This window comes from Protomyctophum parallelum, assembly GCF_964188405.1.
Source record: "Protomyctophum parallelum genome assembly, chromosome: 5".
NCBI classification, from domain to species: Eukaryota; Metazoa; Chordata; class Actinopteri; order Myctophiformes; family Myctophidae; genus Protomyctophum; species Protomyctophum parallelum.
This window is the reverse complement of record NC_139702.1, coordinates 8,194,949-8,209,948: the sequence shown is the minus strand read 5'-3', so window position 1 is coordinate 8,209,948 and position 15,000 is coordinate 8,194,949. Positions and strand designations below refer to the sequence as shown.

Here is a 15,000-nt window from a genome sequence, read left to right as displayed (position 1 = left end):
ATCAGTCCAAACGGCAACATTTTCACATCATAATATATCGAGCATATTTGGGTTTTCATGCAACCAGTAGCTGTCCTGCATGACCACAGCATCTAAAGCAGGGGTTCTGTCCTGCATGACCACAGCATCTAAAGCAGGGGTTCCCAAACTGTGGTGCTGCATGACCACAGCATCTAAAGCAGGGGTCTAAAGCATGACCACAGCATCTAAAGCAGGGGTCTAAAGCATGACCACAGCATCTAAAGCAGGGGTTCTGTCCTGCATGACCACAGCATCTAAAGCAGGGGTTCTGTCCTGCATGACCACAGCATCTAAAGCAGGGGTTCTGTCCTGCATGACCACAGCATCTAAAGCAGGGGTTCCCAAACTGTGGTGCCTGCATGACCACAGCATCTAAAGCAGGGGTTCCCAAACTGTGGTGCCTGCATGACCACAGCATCTAAAGCAGGGGTTCCCAAACTGTGGTGCCTGCACCCTTTGTGGTGCGCGACCGACCGCCAGGGGGTGCGTGACATGAAAAGGGCAATGGCGGTTTCACGGTTTCACAAACGGCAAAATCTGGTAAACGCCGTTTAAAGGAGATGTATAGAGCAGCTGCAGGACTATACAGCAGCTGCATGTCTCTCTGTGCAGTGACATTCTGTGACTATTTGCTATAAATAATCATATTAAAGAATATATATACTTTCCGGCCAAATACAACGAGACTGAGCGTTGAGGGGTGCGTCAGCTATAGGTCAAGAGGTAGCGCACAGCCAAAAACATTTGGGGACCGCTGATCTAAAACATCACAGCGTCTCAAGGGAAGAGCAGGGAAAACTGCAAATGTACAGTAGGCCTACTATAGTTACAGTATATTGTATTATCATAGCTGCTATGACATAGCAATATATTGTATCTGTTAGCAAGAGAATAGATGGGTAGATTTACCTGAAGGTAGGTGGGAGTGATCAGTATAGACTGGACCAAATAGATGATTCGGTTTGGATCGAAAAGGTCAAAGGTCAAGGTCACATGATCTAGGTCAAGGTCAAAATCGAGAATGGATACAATAGCCTATTTTCATGACACTTGGTGGGAAATTGTGGGAATGATCAGTAGGCTTCCCCAAAATAGATTATTAGGTTTTGTGTTAGGATCTGTCTCTCCACAGACCATGTCAGACCTGGCCACTCCCACTTTCCCTTCCACTCACAGTCAGTTCACTCACCTGTCTCCAACCCCCTCGTCATCCCACCTGGGAACCCTTTGACAATCAGCCTGCCCCATGTATAACTGGACTCATTGCACTCACACTTTGTCCGTTCATACGTTGTTGTTATGATGTCTACCCTGGAGCTCTTGCCTGTGTCTCTGTTCCTCTGGACCCTGCCTTGAATACCTCTGGTAACTTGCTCGTACCTTTTTCTGTTTGCATTTTGGGATTACTTATCCTCTGCCTGTTTTTGTTGCCTTGCTTTTGTTCTGCATTTAATTAATTAATTAGTGTTTGAACACTACTCCGTTGTTTGTTAGTCGTGACTCGCATGCATTTTGGGTTCAACACATTTTGACACCGTAACAGAATGAACTGACCAAAATGAACCCAGCAGAGTCCTGACAGGGTGGGGAGCCGTAGGCCTGCTAGGAGAAGGCGTGGCCATCGACACCACCAGGAACCTCTGCCGCCCAGCTCTCCACCGTCCAGTTCTCCAAGGCCCAGTCTGCCCAGCTCTCCATTGGTGACCCACCTGTGCCCTCTGCACCCTCACCGGTGATATCTACTGCCGACCTGCCAGAGCCCTTGCCAGCCATCTCCCTAGATGTCCTGCCTGCGCCCTCTGCACCCTGGACAGCCCTATCAGCCAGTGACCTGCCAGAGCCCTTGTCGGTCATCTCCAATGGTGATCGGTTTCAGACCGAGGTTGTGGAAGTTCTGGCCTTTCTGGGCTTTTTGTTCGGCTGCTTCCGTCAGCTGCTGGCTGCCGGCTCCATGTGTCCAGAGTCTGCAGCATCCTCCTCGTCTCCGGGGTGTGCAGAGTTCTCTGGGGTTCCGTCTCCAGAATCTGCAGCATCCTCATCTCCTGGGTGTGCAGTGTCCTCTGGGGTCCCGTCTGCAGCATCCTCCTCCTCCTCTCCTGGGTGAGCACCATCCTTGTCTCCTGGGTGAGCAGCATCCGTTTCTCCTGGATATGCAGCATCCTCCATGTCTCCTGAGCCTGCAGCTCCGCCTGCAGCCCCACCTCCTGAGCCTGCAGCTCCGCCTGCAGCCCCACCTCCTGAGCCTGCAGCTCCGCCTGCAGCCCTCCCCTGTCAACAGGCAGGGGGGTGTCTCCCTGGGTCTCCCAGCCAGAGCCGTAACACCGTAACATTTTGGGTCTAAACTGGTTAAAGTTCAAGGTAAAAAATCGCTGATCTAAAAGATAAAAACAATAGCTGATCTACAAGCTCATTGAGCTTGCAGATCGGTTAATTTAATGTCTTATCTCACATAGGGGCGGCGGTGGCTCAGGGGTAGAGTGCCTGGATGGTAACCGTAAGGTTGCCAGTTCGAACCCGGGCTCCCCCAGAGTTACTGTCGAAGTGTCCTTGAGCAAGACACTGAACCCCTAATTGCTCCCGATGTGCTAGTTGGTGCCTTGCATGGTTTCCGCTGCCATCGGTGTATGAATGTGTGTGTGAATGGGTGAATGTAATGCACAATCTCTGTAAAGCGCCTTGGATAAAGGCGCTATACAAATGCACCATTTACCATTTACCATACTATGAGTAAATACGTTTTTTTGTAGAAAAGGCTATAAAAGAGACTATTTTTTTTTGTTTTTCTTGGAAAAAATGTGAATGAACTATATGCACAAAAACTAATTTCACTCACTGTTTTACCTGCATGTAAAACTGATTCTGATTCTTCAGCATTGGCGTATAATGGAATACATTTGGCATTAAACCACATTATACCACTTCACCACTTTTCAATTTATATAATATAATTTTCATATAATTGGTCCTCACTAATGTTCATGATAAAAATACCACAATTTCTTCCTACTCTCATAGGAGGGCTGTGGGCAGTTGAGAAACCCGTCCACCAGTGACACCATCGTTCAAGAATGATTTAAAAACATATTTAGATTTGTTATTATCGTGAGAACAATGGCTTCCATTATTGCAATGCAACTTCTCAGGAATAGAAAGCCTGCAGTTTCTCTTTTCTTGGATTCCCCATCGATGATGTCACTGTTGGACGGGTTTCTGAACTCCCATGAGACACACAGACTGAGTAGAAAAACATTGTGGCATTTTATCATGAATGAACATTAGTGAGTACCAATTATATGAAGGCAGGTTGAAAAGTGGTGAAGTGGTCCTTTAACCCATTTTGCGCGGGAACCCCTTTTGGTGTCATCATGTTATGCTTTAGCTATTGAAAAATAGCAGATCTACAAGCTCATAGCGTGCCATCGAGTGGGGCGCTACGAGCTTGTAGGTCTGCCATTTTTGAAAAATCGAAGAACGACTGACATTTTTAGAATCTGATCTCAGGTCAGAATGGGTTCATCAGACCAGTGTGTGTCCGGCGGAAACCTCGTATGAATCTGATCTCAGGTCAGAATGTGTTAAGGCCTTTTCACACAGGAAACGACTGATATGTGTCAAATTCAATTTCAATGAGATGTGTAGCGGGCAATCTGACAGGCAGACAAGTGGGAGGACTGCTTTGAAACGGTCCTATTCGTACTCATCGCACGCACGGTCGCACGTACCCACGCACGGTCGCACGTACCCACGCACGGTCGCACGTACCCACGTACCCACGCACACACCCACGCACGGTCGCACGTACCCACGCACGGTCGCACGTACCCACGCACGGTCGCACGTACCCACGCACGGTCGCACGTACCCACGCACGGTCGCACGTACCCACGCACGGTCGCACGTACCCACGCACGGTCGCACGTACCCACGCACGGTCGCACGTACCCACGCACGGTCGCACGTACCCACGCACACACCCACGCACGGTCGCACGAACCCACGCACACACCCACGCACGGTCGCACGTACCCACGCACGGTCGCACGTACCCATGCACGGTCGCACGTACCCACGCACACACCCACCACCACGCCTGCCAGGGTTGTGTAGAAAACAGCAGCGCAGTGCAACCCTGCGTCCAAGCGAGTACACAGACACCATGTCGCTCTCTGGGTGAAAAGCTCTTTACACTGTAAATGTAATGTTGCTGAAAGACAGAGTTTACTGGCTGGGGGGGGGGGGGGGGGGGGGGGGTGGAAAACAGACAGATCTGGCAGGAGGAAATGTCAGTCTGTGACACAGACAGAGAGAATGAACCAACGGCTCTGCAAATGTTGACTTATAAACTCTCACACTGTACTGTATGTATGTGGTGAGTGTGCACACATAAGACTCACAAATAACCCCACAAAAGCCTTCTGTAATAAACTAATGTGCTCACATGCACAAACACACACACACACACACACACACACACACACACACACACAGACATTCTGTGAGCAGGCTCCTATGTCGTAGTGTGGGGGGGGGGCTGTGAAACAGTAGGATTTACTGAATCCTAATGCCAGCTCTGGCAGAGATCAAAAGGAAGCCATTATGTACTTGGGCTAACCCACTGCCAGACACAAACACACACATATACACAGGCTACACACACACACACACACACACACACACACACACACACACACACACACACACACACACACAAGCGCAAGGGGTAAATGTTTTTGGCACGTTTGTATTCTCTCAACTGTGTGTGTGTGTGTGTGTGTGTGTGTGTGTGTGTGTGTGTGTGTGTGTGTGTGTGTGTGTGTGTGTGTGTGTGTGTGTGTGTGTGTGTGTGTGTGTGACTGTGTGTGTGTGTGTGTGTGTGTGTGTGTGTGTGTGTGTGTGTGTGTGTGTGTGTGTGTGTGTGTGTGTGTGTGTGTGTGTGTGTGTGTGTGTGTGCGTGTGTGTTGTGCAGCCGTGCACGTAGCCACACACGCACATGCGATTCAATTAATCTTCCTAAGATCTGAACTGCTCAAGGGGTTGAAATTGAATTGGCCACAACAAGTATTAAGTATACCTACATAAGTATTATTATTGGTCACAAATTGTCATTCAAACCACATATTGAAAATCTTGTCCAACCTGAAAATTGAATTAGGTTACTTTTCCTTTTTTTTCCTTTTATACAGTTATTACTAGGAAGGAATTGGGTTTCTCCGTCCAAACAAGCAAGCAACTTATTTTTCTTTCTATTATTTGTTTCTTTTAACTTTATTATTGGATTACGATGATCATTTTTATGAATGCACCTGACCAGTGCCAAAAGGATCTGTTTTAAAGGAATACTTTAACCCATTCTGGGCGGGCACCCATTTTGGTGTCAGCATCATGTTATGCTTTAGCTATTGAAAAATAGCAGATCTACAAGCTCATATCGCGCCACCGAGTGGCGCGATACGAGCTTGTAGGTCTGCTATTTTTGAAAAAATCGAAGAACGACTGACATTTCTAGAATCTGATCTCAGGTCAGAATGGGTTAATCAGACCAGTGTGTGTCCAGTGGAAAACCTCGTATGAATCTGATCTCAGGTCAGAATGGGTTAAAACAGAGTAACGTGTTAGTTTTGCAGTTAGAGTACTCGGTTACTTACTGTAGTTACCATTTCCAAAAATAATGGCTTTACTTCGTTCCATTGATTTAAGACCTATATGTTTCCCTCTTGTTTCTGTTGTCACAAAAAGGAAAGAAACATCCAATCCGACACATTTCCTGATATAAATGGACAGGCTCGTCTCTGCCAACGGAGACAGACGGATGTTACACCGGGGTGGTGGTGGCTCAGGGGTAGAGTGCCTGGATGGTAACCGTAAGGTTGCCAGTTCGAACCCGGGCTCCCCCAGAGTTAGTGTCGAAGTGTCCTTGAGCAAGAGACTGAACCCCTAATTGCTCCCGATGTGCTAGTTGGTGCCTTGCATGGTTTCCGCTGCCATCGGTGTATGAATGTGTGTGTGAATGGGTGAATGTAATGCACAATCTCTGTATAGCGCCTTGGATAAAGGCGCTATATAAATGCACCATTTACCATTTACCATTTTACACCACACATGGCAGACAGTATTACTGGTTTTGTTTTTATTACATTCATTTGTCGCACCTGTATACGACACACGGCAGAGACTGAGAGAAAACAGAGGTTGCCCTCGGTCATGACGTGGAAGTATTCACACTATTTTTGAGTGGTGCACTCAAAATAGACACTCCTATAGACAGCTATGTGTGTCCCTGGGTCTGTCCCTGGCTGGGTCCCTGGGTCTGTCCCTGGCTGGGTCCCTGCAGGGTCTGTCCGAGCACGAAAATAGCGTTTGTTCACCACCAAGTGTCACTGTTGCACAGCCTAACACACAGACGCACACAGGCCAGGGAGGAGGGCCTGTACTGTACAGTACAGTAAGAAGCGTGCGTGCGTGCGTGCGCGCATGCATGCGTGCGTGCGTGCGCGCATGCATGCATGCGTGCGTGCGTGCGTGCGTGGATGCGTGCGTGCGTGCGTGCGTGCGTGCGTGCGTGCGTGCTGGATGTCTCACAACAGACTCTGTACCCCTCCTACCTTGACGATGCGGTGGTGCTTGCGCGCAGGCTGGCAGCGCATGTTGCTGGTGTTGCAGCAGCCCGTGCAGCGCTTCACCTCCACGCAGGGAGGCCAGATGATGAAGTTGGCCGAGGTGGAGTCCACCTGGCTCCTGGGGATCTCATAGATCACGGTCCGCACCTTACACACTGCAGGCACGGCCTCCTCCACCACTGGGGAAACAAGCATGCTGTATGATTAATAGGAGATAGTGCACACTGCACAGTACAATGAAACAGTGCAATGTACGCGTGAAGGTTAAACCATGTAGTTTTTGCGGGACACACAACACTGCCTGTGTGTGTGTGTGTGTGTGTGTGTGCGTGTGTGCGTGTGTGCGTGCGTGCGTGCGTGCGTGGGTGCGTGGGGTGCGTGCGTGCGTGCATGCGTGCGTGGGTGCGTGCGTGCGTGCGTGCGTGCGTGGGTGCGTGCGTGCGTGCGTGTACGTGCGTGTGTGTGTGTGAGCCTCACCAATGCTCCTCCTGGGTCTGGTGTGTGTGTATGCTGTCTTCAGGTCTGAGTAACTGTGGGAGAAGTCCTTGTGTTGCCTCTGTTTGGTCTCCTTGATCACCTCATTCTCTGGACAAAGACAAAACAGCACAACACAGACGTCACACATACTAAAATAACATTCCCAGCCTCCTACATGCACGCACGCACGCACGCACGCACGCTCACGCGCACACACACACACACACACACACACACACACACACACACACACACACACACACACACACACGCACGCACGCACGCACACACACACACACACACACACACACACACACACACACACACACACACCCTTTAAAGACAAACACAAATCATAGATCACACATACTGTATACAATCACACACACACCTTGAATGCACACACATGCTTGAAGATGCTGTAGTGTAGTAGTGGTGTACCGAAGGCACTTTTATGGGAAAGTCAAAATGTCTCACATTGATAGCAAAAATAGAAAATAATATACAACCTCAAAACATGTTGCAATGGCATACTTTTTTTTTTTTGTGACGTCAAGGACATCAGGTTGAAAGTTGCCTCGGGGGGGGGGGGGAACTGAATGTGCACAAAGTACTAATGCAACACTTTGTACGGTAACTGTGTTTTTTGTAATAACAATGTGTTCGCTCCTATGCCACCAAAATGTGGAACGCCCTACCAACAGTCATTAAGACATGTGAATCCCTTGACTCCTTCAAAACCGCTCTCAGGGCACCTACGGATGGCTGCAATTCGAAACTGGCCTCTGTAAAATCTGAATCCCCCACCCCCCCCCCACCCCCATTTCCCCTCACTGTATAATGTATCTTTTCCCTTTTTTGCTTCCTATATGATGAATTCCTGTTCTGTTCTTTAGCTACATAGAAATGTCTATTTGTATGTCTCTAAATGTTTGTATGTCTCTAAATGTTTTGATGAATTGAACAATGTGGACCCTGTTGTAAACAAGTGTAATGCTTAATTGGGTCGTCCACTCACAGTTAACAGTCTTTGTATTGCCCAAGCTGCTTCCCACTCTGCAGTACTGATTCTCCTAGACCTATCAGCAGCATTTGACACAGTGAACCACCAGCTGCTCCTAGACACCCTAGCGGAGCTAGGCATCGGTGGAACGGCACTAAAGTGGTTCTCCTCCTACCTCACCGACCGGACCTACCAGGTTTCCTGGAAAGGTCTGTTATCACCCCCCCGAACCCTCCAAACTGGGGTCCCACAGGGATCTGTACTTGGTCCCCTCCTTTTCTCACTGTACACTAAATCCCTTGGCACTATCATCTCTGCCCACAATATATCCTATCACTGCTACGCCGATGACACACAACTGTTCCTATCCTTCCCCCCCTCTACCACTCAGGTGGAAGAGCGCATCACTGCATGCCTGGCTGACATCTCACAGTGGATGTCCTCCAACCATCTCAAGCTGAACCCAGACAAGACTGAGCTTCTCTTCTTCCCAGCTAAGTCCTGCCCTATGCGGGAGCTAACTATTTCCGTAGACAACGCCCTGGTAACGTCTGTCCCAACAGCCAGGAATCTTGGTGTTGTCCTGGACAGTCAGCTCTCGTTCAAACCTCACATCACAGCTGTCACTCGATCCTGTAGGTTCACACTCTATAACATACGACGAATTAGACCGTTCCTCACCCAGGAATCAGCCCAGCTCCTAATCCAGACAACAGTCTTATCAAAACTCGACTACTGTAACTCCCTCCTTACTGGCCTACCAGCATGTGCACTTAAGCCTCTCCAGCTGATCCAAAATGCAGCAGCTCGCTTGGTCTTCAACCAGCCAAAATTCTCACATGTCTCCCCCCTGCTCCGCTCCCTCCACTGGCTCCCGGTCGCTGCCCGTACAGAATACAAAACTCTGATGCTGGCATTCAAAGCAACCAAAGGTATGGCTCCCCCATATCTTACAAGTATGATTGAACCCTACAAACCCTCCCGCGCACTCAGATCAGCCAACGCAGGGAAGCTGGAAGTACCCTCACTAAAAACGCCGGGACAACGCTCCACACGTCCCAAACTCTTCTCCCTTCTGGCTCCAAAACTGTGGAATGCACTTCCCATTGCAGTCAGAACTGCAGCATCACTCCCAATCTTCCGCCGTAGCCTGAAAACCCACCTTTTCAGACTCCATCATGGCCCTTAGCACTTACCCTAAACCCTTAGATAGCATTTCTGTTGGATTATATAGCATTTGATACAGACTTATAGCATGTTATGTAGACAGCACTGTAATTGTATTGTATGTAGTCATAGCACGCCATAGTACACATATATAGCATAGTAGTAAAGATGTATAGTTTATATGTATAGTGTATGTATAGTTTCACTATATAAATATTCCACTGTTACTTTCTTAGCTTACGCATGTTTCATGATAAATGCTTTTTATGTGATGTATTCCCATGCTTTGTTCTTGCTTAAATGTAAGTCGCTCTGGATTAAGAGCGTCTGCTAAATGCCTAAATTGTAAATTGTAAATTGTTGTATTGAGTTTGTGCTTAAAATGTACTGTAAATTCTACAAACTGTTAATAAATATTTCAATCAATCAATCAATGGTTGAGGCAAAATGCCGAGAAACACCTGGACTTGTCTCGCGGCAGGCACACCACTTGGCAAACACTGCTGTACTTCATGCTTGCAGGGAAATAATGCACTCCAAATTGACTAACGTGTCATTCAAATAAACCTGACATCTACAGCTGATGTCTTCTTTAATCCATTCTGAACGTGGAACCCATTTTGGTGTTAGCATCATGTTATGCTTTAGCTATTGAAAAATAGCAGATCTACAAGCTCATATCGCGCCACCGAGTGGCGCGATACGAGCTTGTAGGTCTGCTATTTTTGAAAAATCTAAAAAAACGACTGACATTTTTAGAATCTGATCTCAGGTCAGAATGGGTTAATCAGACCAGTGTGTGTCCAGTGGAAAACTTGTATGAATCTGATCTCAGGTCAGAACTTCACTATAGGATCCAAATAGTTTCTAAATGTTTAGAAACACAGACTGGCACATTATTTAAGCTAACAAACAGAGTCCAGTGCCACGGTGGATTAGAGCAGAGAAGACCTGCAGTTCAAACTCAAAAGAGTTCTCTCCCCAGGATCCTTCATTTATATCTGGTTAATTCACATGGTTTCACACGTTAGGACAACTTATGTTCAGGGGGTAATAATACCACCCCTGATAACACCTGATTCCTTTCCATGACTCAACTTTCCAAGAAAGTCAGGGTCAAAGAAGGACCACCATGCTCCTGGACTCCCATGGGAAGGCCTTTTCTCAAGGGAAAGCAACTGATGCGCCTAGTAATTCATTTTCTTTGAGAGGCAAGTCCTCAGTTTGGGGGGGCATAGGCAATATGCAGGCGTAGCAACAGAGTAAAACATGGTACACACACACACACACACACACACACACACACACACACACACACACACACACACACACACACACACACACACACACACACACACACACACGCATGTACACTCCCCCATCCAGAGTTGAAAGATGATCCCCCCCTACATGATGTCGATTCACATGGTTCACTTTATGTATCCAAGCGGGACCACAGGCATTGCGTCACTACAGTATGTGAAAAGCCCTTAACCCATTCTGACCTGAGATCAGATTCATACGAGTTTTCCACTGGACACACACTGGTCTGATTAACACATTCTGACCTGAGATCAGATTCTAAAAATGTCAGTCATTCTTCGATTTTTCAAAAAAATAGCAGACCTACAAGCTCGTATCGCGCCACTCGGTGGCGCGATATGAGCTTGTAGATCTGCTATTTTTCAATAGCTAAAGCATAACACCAAAATGGGTGCCCGTTCAGAATGGATTAAAACTGCATCACACATACCTGACCACTGTCATCGCCACACTGACCACTGAAAAGCGTGGTTGGTATACTTTATATAACAAATACTAATGTAAACACAGCTTAGTAGTCACAGTGGTATAGTCAGTTCTAGGTAAATATAGAAAAATTAAAGTAAGCTATGCCGGTGGCGCAGCAAAACACACAAAAGAGGGAGGAAATTAAGGAGTAAAATAGTAAATAGTACGCTATAATATCCTTCTACATGATGGTATGACAGCAATGATGATATATAATATACAGATATACATATATAGGCAGACAGTGCCAGACACCTTTGCACGCAGCAGTTCTTATATTTAGGATTCTGGTGAAAGGATAATGTGCAACAATGTCACATTGTTTGGATAAATAGGGATAGAAAAAATAATGCCGGGTGAGGAAGAACCTATATTTTTTAATTTGACCTCCAAATCACCAAATGTATACTGCTGAAGTCAAACAGAAATGTATTTAAAAAAGAAAACTGGCCTGACCAATTTATCTTAGATCAAATAGGGAAAATAAAAGCGCTCTTCAAATCAGGCTGTGCTGAAGTGACAGACGTCAGGTGTGTGAGTGTATAAGTGCAGAGTAAAAACAGAGTTCCGTGGCCTCATTTAATACAGAGGGGTTTTCCACACCACTGACCACTTAAGCGAGAGACAGACATTTCTTTAGCTAAAAGTATGTGTGGTGGTCACTAGATACAAGGAAAACCTGATTGCTGTAATAATCTATTTGTCTCAAGAAGGAGTCGGTCTATATATAAATCAAGTCTGCTTCAATAAACCCAACAATCCATGCACGTGTACACTACAATATGTGTGGTCTCTTTCCAACTTCTGACCACATGCGGAGAGGAGGAAGTGTTCTCTGTGTGTGTGCGTGTGTGTGTGTGTGTGTGTGTGTGTGTGTGTGCGCGTGTGTGTGTGTGTGTGTGTGTGTGTGTGTGTGTGTGTGTGTGTGTGTGTGTGTGTAGATAGCATTTCTGTTGGCTTAGATAGCATTTGACACAGACTTATAGCATGTTATGTAGACAGCACTATAATTGTATTGTATATAGTCATAGCACGCCATAGTACATATGTATAGCATAGTAGTGAATATGTATAGTTTATTATGTATAGTGTATGTATAGTTTCATCATATAGATATTCCACTGTTACCTTCTTAGCTTACGCATGTCTCATGATAAATGCTTTTATGTGATGTATTCCCATGCTTTTGTTCTTGCTTAAATGTAAGTCGCTCTGGATTAAGAGCGTCTGCTAAATGCCTAAATTGTAAATTGTAAATTGTGTGTGCGCGGCTTGGCCGAATGCATAGCATGCAATTGTAAAGTAAAATTGGGTTATTTGTATAGAGTCAAGAGCCTCTGAGGTTATCAAACAAAACCCATCTTCGGGGAAGGAAGGAAGGGGGTTTCCTACCCCAGACAGAAGAGCAAAATGTCCTTTGTCTGAATGTCATCAATTAATTTAATTGCAAAAATAAACGTGCCTGGGTCTATGGTTCTCTATTTAACAATGTAAACAGACTGTAGAACTGTTGTAGAAGACACTTTTCTGTTTCCAAAGTAATAAAAGTCTCATCAAACCATTTTCAATACCTCTCAGTGCCAAACAGCCCCGAGGAATCCAAAGACTGACTCGCATGGCAATATTATTCAAAGATTTTGTGTGCGTGTGTGTGTGTGTGTGTGTGTGTGTGTGTGTGTGTGTGTGTGTGTGTGTGTGTGTGTGTGTGTGTGTGTGTGTGTATGTGCGTGCGTGCATGTGCATGTGCGAACGCATCATTCCCGGAAATGAGTCTGAATTATGTCTAAGGACTGAGGAGGAGCGTTTTAATTCGATTATGCACACCAAACGCTCACACTTTGTCTGAGAACCCTATGTGGGTGTTTGTGCATGTGCATGTCTGTCTCTGTTTGTCTATGACTGAGTGTGTGTTCCTCTCTCGCCATATATACGTGCAGGAACTTACTGCCATGTGTGTGCATCAAGTCAATGCACGCACGTGCACACGCATACACACACACAGTCACACAGTCACACAGTCACACGCACACATGCACACACACACACACACACACACTTGCGCGCAGTGTCCTTCTGAACCACCACCAAATGCTTCCTCCTCCTCTCTCTCTCTCTCTGTCTCTCTTTCTCGCTCCCTCTTTCTGCCCCTGACATGCAGGAATTTGAGCATGAATTATACATAGCAACACAGCAGCCTTCCAGGCACTGCTCTCCAACTAATAATGGACAGCATGACAACAGCATAATGAACGGAGCCACTTGACCCCCACCGCGCCGGGGAGCCCTCACACTCAACATTTGCATCTCAATGATGATAGAATTAATGACGCCGTACCGCTCACTCCCTGCGACATGAAAAATGAATCAACTCTCTCTTTTTTCTCCTCCACAGAGGTGAAGCGTTCTGTTGGTGGGAGAGCACTGTTCTGTGGGTGGAATTTATGCCTTTGTCTTCAGGGACAAACGCATAAATGTCTCACCTTTGCTCAGGTGTCACCCCATTAATTTAGTTAAATCAGTTTCAGATGTATTTCTGCGAAAGCAATCCTGAGCTTCGGTCATGGATGCCATTGTTTCCCCTTCATTCTTTCTTATAGCCGGGGTGTCGTGCATGCACACCAGACATAGTCAGTGGTTCTCAAAGTAGGGTCCTGGCAGGGGCCCCTCAGGGGTCCTTGAGAGGGTTCCAAATGGACCCTTACAAGTCTGAAACTCTGAGAGTGTACAAATAGAACCAAATGGTTATATGGGGATTCTTGAAATAAATAAATAAAAGTTTGAGAACCACTCGTCTAATTTACGTGAGCTTTGGAAGCAGTACAATCGCAGAGTGCACAGAAGCTGTGCGGCGCCGCAAGCAGCGGGGACAGGTCCGTTTGTCTCCTGGGGACAGGTCCGTTTGTCTCCTGGGGACAGGTCCGTTTGTCTCCTGGGGACAGGTCCGTTTGTCTCCTGGGGACAGGTCCGTTTGTCTCCTGGCAACACTTGGTGAAGCGTCAGTGGCGTGCACAGATAGACACTAGGGGTGCTAGAGCACCCCCTGCCCTTTTGGCAATGTGCTCTTAAAAAAAAAAAAAAAAAGAAAAAAAAGAAAAAAAAAGCGGGTTTTCTTTTTCTTAATTTGTAGTGTGGACCATGGTGACATTGATCAAATATTGATAAAAAAACGCTTCTACTATATTATTTAGGCCCCCACAATCTAAAGCTATGTTTCTATGTCAGTGGTTCTTCGATTAAAGAAAAATAGCAGACCATTTTTCAATAGCTAAAGCACCAAAATGGGTTCCCGCCCGAAAATGCGCTGCACAAGGTGCCCTTTTTTTTCACTTGAGCACCTGCCCCTCTAAATGTCTGTGCACGCCACTGCCTGGCAACACTTGGTGAAGCGTTCTAGAAATGTGACTGCCAGAGTGGAAGTAAAGACAGCGCCCACTTATTAGGCTACTGACCATTGAGCCAATTCCAACTAATACCTCGATACAATAATCTGGCAGGTTTTAAATGGTAAAATAAATGCTAAATGTGCATTTATATGGCGCCTTTATCCAAGGTCGCTTTACATAGATTGTGCATTACATTCACACATTCAAACACACATTCATACACCGATGCCGGGGGAAGCCATGCAAGGCACCAACCTGCACATCAGGAGCAATTAGGGGTTCAGCATCCTGCTCATGGACACTTCGACACTAACTCTTTTACTAGACCTCTTATAGTGTCTAGTGTGGCTGGTGTTTTTCAGCCATGAAACTCATTATGTGCCAACTTAGGCTAGGTCATGTTATCAATATCACAGAAGAAATACCCGGCTGCTGGCGTATAGTAGACCTTATTTTTCCTTTTCATGGTAAGGTAAGATAAATACATATGATATGACCGACCATATACAACATCAGGTGTCAAATAAATAATTATTTAACC

At 46.4% G+C, this 15,000-nt stretch overlaps 1 protein-coding gene across 1 annotated transcript in view; it reads right to left on the bottom strand.

Annotated features, from left to right (window-relative positions):
* The window catches only part of pdgfaa (platelet-derived growth factor alpha polypeptide a), a 21,943-nt gene that overhangs the window by 5,286 nt on the left and 1,657 nt on the right, over positions 1 to 15,000 (bottom strand). Inside the window, exons 3-4 of the mRNA XM_083765472.1 lie at positions 7,116 to 7,223; positions 6,624 to 6,817 (exon numbers count right to left, since the gene is read on the bottom strand). Coding sequence (XP_083621598.1) covers positions 6,624 to 6,817; positions 7,116 to 7,223 — 302 coding nt within the window. The remainder of the gene's footprint in view (positions 1 to 6,623; positions 6,818 to 7,115; positions 7,224 to 15,000) is intronic.